Raw genomic sequence first — 14649 nt, 5'->3', positions numbered from 1 at the left:
AAAGATCACATCACAGAAGATCAAAGAGCTTGGTTGGGAAAAAATTCCTCCTCCACTTTATTCTCCTGATCTTGTTCTTTCAGACTACCATTTATTTCGTAGTTTACAGAACCATTTGGGGGACATAACTTTCGCAAGCCAAGAGGAGGTCGAAACTGACATTTCAGAGTTCTTCGCTTTGAAACCAAAAGAGTTTTACATTGATGGGATTAAAAGGTTTGTAAACAAATGGAAGAAAAGTCATAGATAATCAAGGAAACTACATTGATGATTAAATTTCAATTAAATATAACATTTGATCACTTGTTTTCTTTATTCAAAATTCGGACAGAACTTATGGGATGGCCTGATATATATATATATATATATATATATATATATATATATATACACACACACGCACAAATATTTGTATATGTCTGTGTATGTATTTATCTGTATATATACATATACTTGGATTATATGCCTGTCTGATTTGTGCATATATTGTCCATCAAAACCCCTGTTGGCTCTCTCCCCCCTCTCTCTATCAACATATACAGATACACACAAGTTATCTGTATAATGTCTCCTCACTTCTCCCCAGTGGTCAATCTGGTTAAAATATTGATCTGGAAAATTATTTAATGACCCTCATAAATACACTTATGCGTTTCTCTTTTTCTTGTGTTCTTTTTTCTCTTTCATTGTCTAAGATCCTGCATCTGTCATTCTATCTTTGTTTTCCTAGGTTATATATATATATATATATATATTCACACACACCCACACATATTTACTGATAATTCTTTTTACTGACTTTAGATCCTATAGTAATTCCTCATATACCTATCATTGTACACTTTTTAAAATTCCTCTTTTTCTGGGTGGGGCTTCCCCCTCAATCACTTGACTTTAATTTGAAAAAAAATTATATATATATATAATTCTGTGTGGGACAAGAAAAAATCTAAATAAAAAGAGAAAAATAATTCTGGTTAGAAGAAAAAGAAATGGAAAAAAATATATATATATATAATGCTGTGTTGAAAGAAAACAAAAAAAATCTCAAAGAGGGAGGTGTTGTGGTGGATGCTCCCAGGTGAGAAGTGGGCTGGTCCACTACTAGTAAGTAGTGGACAGACTCAGTAAGTAGTGTCAGTCAGCGAAGTACACTGTTCAGGCCAGTCACGCAGACGACGAAATATGTCATCATAATGCGGGACATTTACACAAGTGTAAATGTTTTTCTCAAAGAAATTACACTTCATGTCTGAAGCTATAGAATGGTCCTCAAGTACTCATCTATGTGTGTATTGCACCTTATAGCAGAAACAGCTGTAAGCCAATGAAGTTTATAACATAATTGTTTATTCCTTTATCATCTCAATTCTATTATTACCACTGTGTACTTGACTGATGCTTTGTACTGAATCATCATCACGATCATTTAACGTCTTTTCTCCATGCTGGCATGGGTTGGATGGCTTGAAAGGAGCTGACCAGCTGAAGAACTACCCAGGTTCCAATTGTCTGTTTTGGAATGGTTTCTACAGCTGGACTCCCTTCCTAACGCCAACCACTTTACAGAGTGTACTGGGTGCACTTTATGTGGCACCAGCACAGGTGCTTCTATATGTCTCTGACACAGGTTCTTCTTACTTGGTGTCAGCACAAGTGCTTCTTATGTGGTGCCGGCATGAGTACTTTTTATGTGAAGCATATGTATATTGAGTTCTAACAGCAGGTTATTAGTATTGCAATGCCTAAATGAAGTATTAAAGTATGTACATTTACTTTAGGCCGGCAGTGGATTTATCAAACCTGTACTGAATTTGGATATTTTCAAACGTCAGATTTTCCTAAACAACCATTTGGTCATCATTACCCTCTAAGGTAAGAATATGTTTGAAACAATTTATGTAGTATTTCATTACAGTTAAATATTCCTAGTATCAAATTCAGTGAAAGTCTATGAGAGAAATTGGTCCGTTGACTAAAAGTTATCTGCAGGAGAAAAGAAGTGGTGAAATTGGGACTCAAGATGCCGAACTTCATGGACAAAATAATATTGAAGCAAGAAGACTGATAGTATGCTTATCTATACCAGCTTGAGTACAATGGACATTGGTGCAGTGATGATGAATTATTAAGTTTTATTGTTGCCAGTTTAAAAGGCTTTATGTATACATAGTGCATTTATGGTTCCTCTCAATGTCGTCAGCTCTTTACAGTCAGACCCTCTTTCAGCAGCATCTGTAGGATGCCAGGAGAAAGGTTTGAACACCTTGAAAACTGCAGAGAGTAACCATTATCCTCATCATTGTCTTTATCTTCTAAAGATTTTCAAGAGAATTATAGATTTCTCTGTTTCATGAGTAACAAATATTTAATAAACTTGTTACTATAGAATATCCAGATGCATTCTAAAATATATTTTTTGATGTGTACTGTTTTCTGTCTCAGTATTTCAGGTCAGATATGTATAGATTTATTTGGTAAGAAATTTAACCTCAACTTTACCAGTGCAGGCATTCAGTGGACCAATGCAAACTATGGTGCTTTACATCTAAGTGGTTCTCGCATTATTCTACCCAATGGTTCTATAGATCCTTGGCATGCTCTAGGAGTTCTTAGTGATATATCTAAAGATGTTATAGCAGTCTATATAAATGGTAAGTCATCATTTTGCTTATGTTAGTCTCTGTGTCTTTGGTAAAGAAACGTAATTCTTAATGTCTCACTTCCTTATCTCTTCACAGTCACTATGTGGAGATTCCCTTTACTGAACCTGGTTTCCCATCAATTCCATAAATATAGAAATAACTATTAGCACAGTTTTCCTTTTATGCAAGACTCCCTCTCTAAAGTAGGCAATCTATGCAAGAATCTGAAGTAAAAATACCTTCTAACATTGGCTTCAATTTTTCAGACCCTCTATTGCTTTGTACTCCAAACATCATGTAAACTACTTATTTCTTGTATTGCTACTGACTTTAATGTATATATCAAAGATTCACTTTGGCAGGTACATCTTTCTGTAATTAACTGTAAAAAAAATAGCTTTTGGCAATCATATCTCGAGAAATGGCCTACTTTTTAAATTCCAGTTGACAGATTCTGCATTCAGTACAAAATTAGAGGCATACAGGATCAGACAGGACATTATATTCTGAATGCCACACTTCATCATATATGTTGGAGTGTAGATTGTGGTCCTTCACCATACTGAAGCACAGCATATCAAAAACACTAGATCTATGTGTCCCAATTGTTCACTCATCTACTTATGTGCTGTAGGTTTTCTTCTTTCTCTGTAGGGCTTTTATTATTTGGATTTCTTCTATTATAATTCCATTTGCATCTAGGCTGCTTTACGAGAATATAAATCAACTCTAGTATGTGACTGGTACTTTATGAAATGCAAAGTTGACTTTGGCAAGATTTGAACTTGGAATGTAAGGGGACTATGTCTAAATACTTGTAGGCATTTTATGGAACCCTCTAATGATTCTGTCATTCCACTGTTTTGCAGGCAGAATCAGTAGTATGCTGTATAGAATGGGTTCTAGTCTTTAATTGCATCCTATTCTGATCTTGTTTATGAAACTATTTCATTTGGTCAGCTTTTTAACCACCTTGTGAAAATTCAGATGTCTAAGGTAGTAGAAATTTATTTTTGAGAAACAACTTCTAGAATTCATCATCATCATCATCATTTAATGTCCGCTTTCCATGTTGGTATGGGTTGGACAATTTGACATGGAGCTGGCTAGCAGGGAGCTATCCAGACTCCGTCTTTTGTGGCATAGTTTCTATGGTTGGATGTCCTTCCTAAAGCTAACCACTTAACAGAATGTGCAGGGTGCTTTTTAAGTGGCACTGCCACCGACAGGACAATCCTGTATGTGTGTAAGACAGCGATTTTACTTAGCAAATCACCACATCTTCCGGTCCTTTAGTAAAATTTGTTTTACCTGAAAATTCTCTCATTTGTTCATTGGTGTCACTATAAATGCTAAATTTTTTCAATGGTTTGTTTGTTATGCTCTGCTGAATAATGCAATTCATTTTCTTCTATTAGGTACAGCTCATTGTGCTAATATGTATCCTGCTGCTGCATCTGACCCACAGGCATTGGTACAGGCTCGTCAGAAGATCTCCGAGTTTGTTGGAAAGTGGTGTTGTGAATAAGTAGGCATGTCTTAAAAAGATTTTAGGCATTTTATATGTTGAGATAAAAAATATATGACTTGTAAAAACTTAAAATCTGTTTAGTAGAATCTCTTAAAGTGGAAATTTACTAGAATTAAAGAAAAAAGATTATTTTTTTTTACTTTCGATCAATTCTTTTAGAAATCACATGAATTCTCAGGCCAGTATTTAAATCCAGTTTTTAGCGTATTAAACAGACGAAGGATAAACTTATCTTTAAAATAAGTTCAGAACACAATATTCACATGATGCTGATTTCCCTAATATTTAATTTGTGACAAAATAATTTAACCCTTTAGCATTCAGATTACTCTGTCAAATATAATGCTTATTTATTCACATTGTTTTGAATTAATTATGCATTATCTGTTTGCTTCAAGATTTTGATGATGTGATTGTTTATTTTTAGAATGACATTATAGGGTAAGTGTGAGAGGCTGGACCAGGCCAACATGTACATGAAACAGGTAGAATATTTAGGCCAGTTTAAATGCTAAAGGGTTAAAGCTAAAAAATATTAACTTTTCTAAACTAATTGTGTCAATATCAAGCCATAAATTATCATATCCTTCAGAAAACTGAAAGAACCAAATTTAGTTTATATTGTTAAATTTTCACTTTATAGTTTTCTTATTATTTGTAGTTTCTTTTCTTTCTTATGAAAGAATTGATATATAGGAAGCTTTAGCTTTTTAAATATATGAATATCTTTAGATTTTAAATTTTTCCTTAATTATATGATTAATTAATTACCAGTTTAGCTCCATGTTTACATTTTAATATATACAAATAATTCTGAATTGAGTATCCTGCCAAGATTGATAAAACTGAGTTGCCATATTTTACTAGGATGGATTGAATCAAGCACACATTCCTTTTAATGTTGTTTGGCCTTGTGATTGGTTAAAAAAATATGAACAAATAATTATTTGTATTTAGGCAAAAAGATCAAAACTAACAAACAGATATAAATTAAAACAGCATTTAAAAAAAAATAAACAGAAAAGATATGTGGAAGTAACTTCATCAAAAGAAATAATGGAATTCATTATTAAATATAATCAACATACACAAGTTTACTTTATAGAAATACAATAAAAGTTCAAATATACAAAAATATATATTTTTAGAAAATTCAATATTTAAAAAATTTCCATGTCAATTCAAACCCCACCCAACTGGATTCTACTGTGAATGTTTTTTCTATAATAAAATATAAGTTTTTTTTTTTAAAAAAAGGTTTCCCCATCGGTTTATACTGACATTTCCCCACCCCCAACATAAAATTTGAAATTATATTTTGATAACAAATTAAATCAAAAGAATTTATTATGTTTTTATAGATTTCCTCAAAACATTAAATTTCATTTCTTTTGTGTTTACAGTTGTTGTAAAGCTTAATGGATGACAATATCAATATACAGTAGAACAAAATGAATTGCAGCATTTAGTTATGTGCATTTATGTTCTGAGTTTAAATCCTACTGGGATACTTTCCTTTGTATAATTATAACAGGTGTTTACAAATACAATAATGCCAAGATTGAAAGAAATATTATAATATAAATATTTATGATCACTTACAAATATATTGATAACTGTGATAAACAATTCAAATGAAATGCATCAAAGAAGGCAATAACACACTCATATAAAAGGATTTTTCCAATAATCTTTTTTATCAAACTATGTGCAATATATGGATTTCTGTCAGTTTCCAAAATTTCCATGTTTAATAGAAATCTTATGAGTTCAGTTAGGTATAATTTCTAGACCTCTAGGTTTTCTAACATTTATTTTGTCATGTAATTTTTTTCTTATTTATATTTCAAAGCTTTTTTTTTTAATATCTGGATGCACTTTTTACCATTAATTACTTAGCCTAAAATAGGAGATATTGTTGTCATTCTGGTAGAATTATGTACCTTGTTCAGAGCAAAAGAAAATAGCTGTTTCAAGGTTTAAATTTGCAAGCATAATCTACTACCCTTGTGTAAGTTTATACAATACCAATGACAATATTCATTCACATTATATTAGCCTTGTCAATCTTCTTTAGTTATTACCCACTGATTGCTTTTAATCTAAATGTTAAAGAAATATTTATCGTTTATGAAATCTTTATCTCTTGATGTTACTATATGTCATTTTTATAATTAGATATGACATAATATGTCACATCTGTTTGTATATTGTTATTATTGTCCTTTTAGTATACAAATAAACAAGTAAATTGACATAATACAATGTCTGCAAGTTGATGAATAGCACCTATTAATCCCCTCCATTTTCTTATTGCTATATATATATATATATATGTGTATGTATATATATATGTGTGTGTGTGTATATATGCATATATATGTGTGTGTATATATGAATATGTGTGTGTGTATATATATGCATATATATGTGTGTATATGAATGTGTGTGTGCATATATATATATATATATATATATATATATATATATATATATATGAGGAATTGCATAAGATGTTAATTTTAGATTATCTGAAATACATACTGCTATTAAAGTTTTCAGAAATAAAAACACAACAAAACTAAACAAGAGTACAAGCTTAATTCATTTTACATTGTAAGGAAGAAAGAGAAAAGTTCAGTGTTTCAAATAGTTGTCCTTCATTGAGGAAAAGTAGAGAAGAAAAGATGAGGTGTAGTAAAACTGCATTATTCTAAAGACCACATGGTATTGAATGAATGATATAGAGAATTGGTAAAATGAAATGGTTTGTCAAGGAAAATGATGAGTGATAATAGAGGTGTGGGTATGTTGTTGTTGGCACTCCGTCGCTTACGACGTCAAGGGTTCCAGTTGATCCGATCAACGGAACAGCCTGCTCGTGAAATTAACGTGCAAGTGGCTGAGCACTCCACAGACACGTGTACCCTTAACGTAGTTCTCGGGGATATTCAGCGTGACACAGTGTGACAAGGCTGGCCCTTTGAATTACAGGCACAACAGAAACAGGAAGGAAAGAGTGAGAGAAAGTTGTGGCGAAAGAGTACAGCAGGGTTCGCCACCATCCCCTGCCAGAGCCTCGTGGAGCTTTAGGTGTTTTCACTCAATAAACACTCACAACGCCTGGTCTGGGAATCGAAACCGTGATCCTATGACCGCGAGGCCGCTGCCCTAACCACTGGGCCATTGCGCCTCCACATAGTGGGTATACGTGGCTGTTATTGAAGAAACATAATAGCAGGTGTTTGTGTGGTGCCTGTTGCTGTGTAGTTTCAGTGATTGGCAACATAGAGATTTGTTATTTATTCAACACCATCAAGACCTTGCAGTAACAGTTTTACTATTTCTGCAGAACTTTTTCCTTCTTTCTTCTCTGTGTTTTCCTCATTGAGGGACAATTAATTGAAATATTATGCTTTCCTCTGTCTCTTCCTTACAGCATAAGATTAATTATGTTATGCTTTTTTTTTAAATTTCTGGTAGTGTAACATTTATTTTATACCCACTGATGCAAATCCCAACTTGACACCAAATTGAACTTATTGTACTACCATTAATCTATCATGCAGCTAAAATTCTAAAAGAAAGTGGTAAATGAAATTTAATGAATTATTTCTTTATACCAATTTTAAATTGAATTCTTAAATAAAAAATTCTTTAATTTTTCATTTCTTTGTTTTCTTTTTCTTTATATATATATATATATATATATATATCTTGATTGTACTGTATTCTGTTTGTTATAATTCTAAAAGACTTTATACTTAGTAATTTTTTTTAATGGATTTTCATTATATTTATTTATTATGGTTAAGCTTGCTTTACAACCACATAGTTGCAGATTCAGTCCCACTACATGGCACCTTGAGCAAGTGTCTTGCTCAATGAATCTGGGAGACAAAAGCCCATCACACATGCACACACATATACAGGGGTTGGACAAAATAATGGGAACACCTTAAAATTTCAAACAAATTTATTTTAATATGGGGTAGGACCGCCTTTGGCAGTAATTACAGCTTGAATTCTACAAGGTATGAACTCATACAAACTTTAAATTGTTTCCAAAGGAATTTTCGTCCATTCTTCAGCTAAAACAGTCTCCAGTTCTTGTAGTGATGATGGTGGAAGATATCGACTCCTTACTTGTTTTCTAAGATGCACCATAAATGTTCAATAATATAGAGATTTGGGGACTGTGGTGGCTAGATAAGATGTCCAACTTCACTAGAATGTTCCTCGTACCATTCAGTAACAACTTTAGCTGTGTGAATTGGTGCATTATCATCCTGAAACAGTACCACAACCATAAGATGAATTTGATCAGATAAAATGCTCAAATAGTCTTGACTATTAATTATGCCACGAAGGGAGATTATTGAAAGGTGGTTTTCCAAAATATAGACCCCACCCCACCCGCGGGACCTTCACAGATCCTCCACAGGTATTCATTTTATCGATCCTGAAAGGATGAAAGGCAAAGTTGACCTTGGTGGAATTTGACATCAGAACATAAGGGCAGTCAAAATGCCATAAAGCATTTTGCCTGGCATGCTAACAATTCTGCCAGCTCACTATCTAAATTATTGAAAAATGTATATAGGGTGGTGTAAAACTGCTAGTAGCACCCTTCAAGCTGGTTTTGAAGACAACTGAGAAACTTAACAAAATATTCATCAGTTGGTAATTTTACAGAGTTCTGGTGTCTACTAGATGTATGTAGCCATTCACAAATGTCTTGATAATGAACATGGCCAAGCACTTGTAAAATATGAACTGTCAATTATTTACCTGTAAGTCTGATAGGCATATTATATCAAATGTCAGTATCAGCTTCATTTTTAGAAATAAATTTTCACTTTCAATAAACCACAAATATCAGAAACAGTGAAATATAGATATAAACTATGGTAAGACACAACAACATAATAACTTTGACAAGTACTGTATTTTCCAGCATAAAAGTTGACTGTTTTGGACCAACATTTACAGCCAAAAAAAGATAGGTTTACTTATACACCAAGACAAATTTGGAGGACAAAAGATTCCATGTGAAATGCAACATGATTTGGAAAGATAGTAATGATGACTGAATGTTTACTCAACGTGTATACATTATATGCTATTTTGACTTGTACACTGGAAAATATGGAATATCATATCTTTGAAAACAAGAGAAAAACAAAGCTGTAATGATCAATTGCTTAATTTTGAAATTGTTAGTAAAAAGTATGTTAAATGGTTGTTATTACTTAGTTCTGATGAAATCCAATCCAATCTAGTCCAATGTATCTTTGCTTGCTTTTTTTTTTTTAGTAACATGTGATTTGATGGAAATTCAGCTGCTATGTCTAGCAGGTCAAGTAATCATGTAGAGGCCCTCATTGATTTTGGTGTTTTCAAAAGTATATTTTATAGGTATACTCAACATGTCTAAGTCCTAGACAGAACAGCTTAGGAGAAAATAAAAACACAAGAAAATACAGAAAGAAATATTTATCATACAAATGTATATATTTAAATTACAATGATGATTTCATTTAAAAGAAACAAAAAAAAAAGAGTCAATTGTCCCGAGATTTGAATCTTGTCATAAATGACAACTTGTTGAAATAAATTGCTTTGATTGTTGCACATGTTCCTTTTTATAAAAGATGGAGTTTGGTTGAGTGAACTCACTATAGGATTACATTAAGGATTATACTATTGAATGTAGAATGAGAGACAAAACTGAATCTGTCAGGATATGAACTTAAGAAAAATGAAGCATCAGACAGTAAAGTTTTAGTTTAATTCTCTCTTGCCTTAGCTATCTCTTCAATCCTAAATAGATTGCTAAAACAGTATTTAAAATGGACATGAAACTTAATTATAAGTTGTGATGGTCATGCCTTTTATAAGGGCACTATAAATGAAATAAAATGGCTCTGAGCTGGAACTGAAATTATGTGTTGTACTTAGCTCATGAGATTATTTTTATCCTGAATTACTCTCAAGGACAAAATAAAAGCAGAAACACATAAGACATTGACATAGTCACAAAGATATTGAAAGCTACATCTAAAATACGATTGCAAATCTCAAGGTGGATATAACAGCATCATATTGAAGCTAATCATTACTTTAATTTTCAGTCCTCTTTGAGTTAATTAAAACAAAAATTAATCTATCCCTCATACACATATCAATCCTCTCTAACTTTGAAACTCACAACAAAACAGATTTTCCTTTTAATTTTATTTGGATAAAGGTAAGCAAGTTAAGAAATTTATATAAAGTGTTAAAGAGTCATGATAAAATAAAGGCCCTTTTAGTGTATAAATTTACAAAATTACAACAATGACGAAAAAGAATTTATCATGAGACCTGGTCCATTGCTGTTGTTGGGGGTTTTAATTAAATGGATAACAGCTCAAAATATGACATACCAAAGTGAAAATATTAGATCTTTTGTTTTGGTAACAATTTTCGCTTTACTTTTCCCTGTATGAATTGGTGACTACAGCAATCTTTTGCTATCTCTTTCTGGCAGCTTAGCTCCCTTACTTTCTATTTTTCATTCAAGCTGTCTTTCTTGCATGTTAGCTGCCACTTACACTCACTCTCTTGCGCTGGATGCCTCTTCCCATTATGCTAACTACCTTTTCTTCTTTCATACATTCACAACCAATATTCTTTTCTACTCTAGGCACAAGGCCCAAAATTTTTAGGGAGGCGGCCAGTCAATTAGATCGACCCCAGTACACAACTGGTACTTAATTTATCGACCCCGAAAGGATGAAAGGCAAAGTCGACCTCAGCAGAATTTGAAATTCACAACTAATATTATAATATGATTATTAGGGCAAGTTAATCTCTTCATCACAAAATGTTTGGACCTATTTTGTGTTAGTTGTAACACATGAACATGCCTTGCTTACCAACATCGTAGCCTTTGGGCCATGAGATCAATGCTGTAAACTATTTAACCACTACGCCTTTATTAAAAGAATAACAAAAATGATGTGATTGGTGAATGATAACATGACTGAATTAGAGAAAGAGAAACAATGATTAGAACAGAAAAGTTGGTTTAAAAGAATTCTCTGATAATCATGGAAAGTGGTTTCTTTCATAAAGTAGTGATTTGCAGGTCCAAATCCTACTCATTTTAAGTAAGCTGCAGGTAGAGACCAAAATCACATCTAATCTTGATTCCTTATTCCATTTTAATATTGGCAACTGTGCTAACAGTCATAGAAGATACAAAGATGACTTAAGCCATGATTTGAATTAAAAATTATAAGGCACTGAACCTAGTATCATAAATTAGCTGATGCTCAAACATTGACTCATGGCACTTTAATATTTGAAAGACAAGATGAAATTTTATACAATAAGAATAACATTCTCAATTGTATTTTAAATTAGCTTTTGAGCAAACAATATCAGGACACAAATTTTGGAAAGGAACTGCCTGAAGATCTTGTTTATTTTATGTATGATACAAAAAGAAATGTGCAGTCTTCCATTCAAATAGTAATAGGGATCTGAATAATATTTTAGAAGACAGAAGTGGTGGGTCATTTAACCATGAACTTTTTCATAATTAATAATGTCTACATGTTAATGCTGAATAAACAGATCTTTGAGTCTACAGTGAGCACAAAAAAAGAGAAACATTATGAATTATTCTAGAATAAATCATCGAAAACTTATTTAGTATAAATTAGCAATAAATTAATTTTAAAAACATTTCAATCTAATGTCTGGTATTTGCAAAATAAAGTTGGAGAAATTTTGAATATTTTAGGAATGTAACAAAAATTTTGGAATAAAATGTAATCACCATTATCAGCGATTTTTGTCTTTGTTTGTCAAGGGCAGAAGGTCTTTAACAGGGAAACCATGAATAACCAACAATACTGTTGCCATGGCAACAAAAGGGCTTATGAGGAGCCATTGAAGATCATGTAAGATAAGTTTATTAAATCTGACTGGGAAACAATCTTCAAATATCTGTCCATGATGATTAGTCATTGATACAACTATGTGCCCTTGACTTGGCTCTAGCCAAACGGGCACAGTCAAGGAATGATAACCAGTTTTGTTATATACTGATGTAGCTAACAAGTTATTGCCATAGTAAACATGAACTGTGTACTTCTTAGTTTTGTCATAAATTATTGGATCAACAATCTGGAATTCTAAATTAAAAGAACTACCCATAACATCTTTCATTTCCTTGGTATGACTATTAACTTCAATTGAAGGTTTGTGCAAAAGGTATGTGAAATCATTTGGAGTTTTAGTTTCTGAGGGTAGAACAGTCAGTTTAGCAATATCCATTGCATAATCTTCATTATCATCCATAAAGTTTTGAGAAAGACTTAAACATATAAGAGTACCATCTCTGGTGGCAGCTAACAGTTCCATATTGTTTGTCTGAGGAACAAGATCGTGTGATAACGTTTGAACAAGGGATGTTTCTCCAATATTGAAATGTGAACTACATTCTGTATCTGGGCCTAAAATGTACATATTTCCATCTTCGGTGAGTGTAAAAAACAAGGCTTTTGTATCATCATGAATTAGACTGAGAAGGATATTGGCATGAATTGGGCTGTTCAGATGCAAAGGGTACCCACTAAAAACACTACCATTATTGCCGTGTAACACATAAATATCACCGACATCAGTTGTTACCAAGATTTCCACATGATCATCACCATTGATATCTGCAAGACGAGTTCCTGGAGAAGAATTTCCTGAAATCTCAGATTCCCATAATGTTTTACCCAATCTATCCAAACAAGCAATGTTACCTCCAGTGTCGATAGCAATAATTTCCAGCATACCATCACTATTAACATCTCCAATTGTTAACTGTCCATGAAGGGTATCAAATGGTATAGGGAAACCGGTTCTAATTATACCATTGGCTTCAATTACATAAAGTTTTCCAGACGATGTGCCAGTAATAGTCTCCAAATGACTGTCATTACTATCTAAATCAATCACAGTAGGAGAAAAGAGAATGTAGGCTGGGAAATTAGCTGTCAACTGTGACAACTCAAGGAATATTGTATTCATAATTTGCATACTAGTTAGATTGAGATAAACAATACCACCAACAAGATATTTTTCCAGCTCTGTGAGGGAAATATTTTTCTTTTCGATGTTGAAATGCTCGGATGCTCTATATTCATCTTCATCATAGAAATAACTTACAGGTATTATAATTTCTTCTCTTCGACCGTCCCTGTTTAGATCAGCTATAATTGGTGTCGCTAGGATGTGTGGCGATACAGGGACATAAGTAGATTTAGCTCCTGATGACACTTCGGCTTTCACATAATTAGCAATGTTATCGGTTGAAGCAATAATTACTTTTTGATACCAGGTCTTTAGAACGTACGAGGATGGAAGTTGGTGGTGCTTTTTCATTCGCGTGCCATTGGACGTGTAGAAAAATAACTCTCCTGAACTTGTACAGAATAACAAATCTAACATACCATCGCCATCGGCATCGTATTGTAAAGGACTAGCATAAATTGAGCTGTGAAGATTCTGAACTGGCCAAAGAGAATCTGGCATATGTTGCCCAGTCTGAGCGTCTAAAACAGTAATACTTTCTGAGAATGGTGCTGCCACTATATTTAATTTGCCGTCGCCATTTACATCAGCTATTAGAGGAGGCGCAGCAAAAGGAGTATTTGCAACTTCACGCATCCATATTTTCTGAATATCATATCCACAGTCTGGCTTCATTGAGTTGACGGAATCATAAGAAACAGCAAGAAGTACTCGATCCAACACGAAAATAATAGCTGATAACCATACGTAAATAAACGAACGTGAAATGGCCACCGCCATCTTTTATTTGAAATAGGCTCCCCTGCTAATAAAGCCACTGAGAGTTACTTCTCTTTATTTGATGATTACACGTCTAAGATACTAAGAATAGAAATTATTATTAAATAATATTAATTTCAACTAGTGGTCAGCATAATTAAAGATGTCCAAGGACCGTGAATTCTATTTAAATATAAACAATATGAGAGATCACTACGTGGATCCCTTGTATGCTAAAAATAGACGTCAAACCGTCTTACCACTAAATCTCAGTAAGACGCTGGATGCTTACGAGCTAGACAAATGAAAAGAAATAAAGTACTTTTTGGTTATCTCCCCACCCCGTTAAAACATTTAAAAATGGGGTTGTCTCCCATATATACAAACCAGTGAGCTTTATATATGTCTTATTAATTTTTCTTGAGATTAATTTACATTTAAGACATTTTAAGAAGTAATATAAATATTATCTTCATGATATAAAACAAACATCGCAATTTTTAAGATTTGTTGTAGAGTTAAATCTTAATTAATATTCTCTTTTTGAGAAAGCTTTTTCGAAGATAGTTCAGTCGGGAAGAATCCTTTCGCAAACACACATTCACACTCACACACACACATATATATATATATATATAT

The 14649-nt window shown here is 32.8% G+C and overlaps 2 protein-coding genes across 5 annotated transcripts in view; one reads left to right on the top strand and one right to left on the bottom strand.

Annotated features, from left to right (window-relative positions):
* LOC106870332 (putative serine protease K12H4.7) overlaps positions 1–7844 on the top strand; it is a 43590-nt gene extending 35746 nt beyond the window's left edge. For both annotated transcript variants that reach the window (XM_052966370.1, XM_052966369.1), the window contains exons 8-10: positions 1782–1875; positions 2446–2654; positions 4064–7844. In XM_052966370.1, coding sequence (XP_052822330.1) covers positions 1782–1875; positions 2446–2654; positions 4064–4173 — 413 coding nt within the window. In that variant the 3' untranslated portion in view covers positions 4174–7844. The remainder of the gene's footprint in view (positions 1–1781; positions 1876–2445; positions 2655–4063) is intronic.
* Positions 7845–7915: 71 nt separating this feature from the next.
* On the bottom strand, positions 7916–14169 carry LOC106876153 (uncharacterized). 3 transcript variants are annotated; one of them, XR_008263703.1, is made up of 3 exons: positions 12005–14169; positions 9429–9629; positions 7916–8465 (listed from the first exon to the last, which is right to left on the bottom strand). XR_008263703.1 is itself a non-coding variant. In XM_052966368.1 (2 exons), exon 1 carries the CDS (start codon positions 14029–14031, stop codon positions 12010–12012), a length of 2022 nt encoding a protein of 673 aa, XP_052822328.1. In that variant the 5' UTR covers positions 14032–14169; the 3' UTR covers positions 7917–8465; positions 12005–12009. The 3 variants fall into 3 exon arrangements, 2 of the variants coding, with proteins under 2 accessions (XP_052822328.1, XP_014780064.1); XM_052966368.1 differs by lacking the exon at positions 9429–9629 and having other exon boundaries at positions 7917–8465; XM_014924578.2 differs by lacking the exon at positions 7916–8465 and having other exon boundaries at positions 8472–9629.
* Between the last annotated feature and the right edge of the window lie 480 nt (positions 14170–14649).

This window comes from Octopus bimaculoides, chromosome 3 (genome assembly GCF_001194135.2).
Source record: "Octopus bimaculoides isolate UCB-OBI-ISO-001 chromosome 3, ASM119413v2, whole genome shotgun sequence".
Lineage (NCBI taxonomy): Eukaryota > Metazoa > Mollusca > Cephalopoda > Octopoda > Octopodidae > Octopus > Octopus bimaculoides.
Note: the sequence above shows the minus strand (reverse complement) of the source record. Positions and strands in the feature narration are given on the sequence as shown.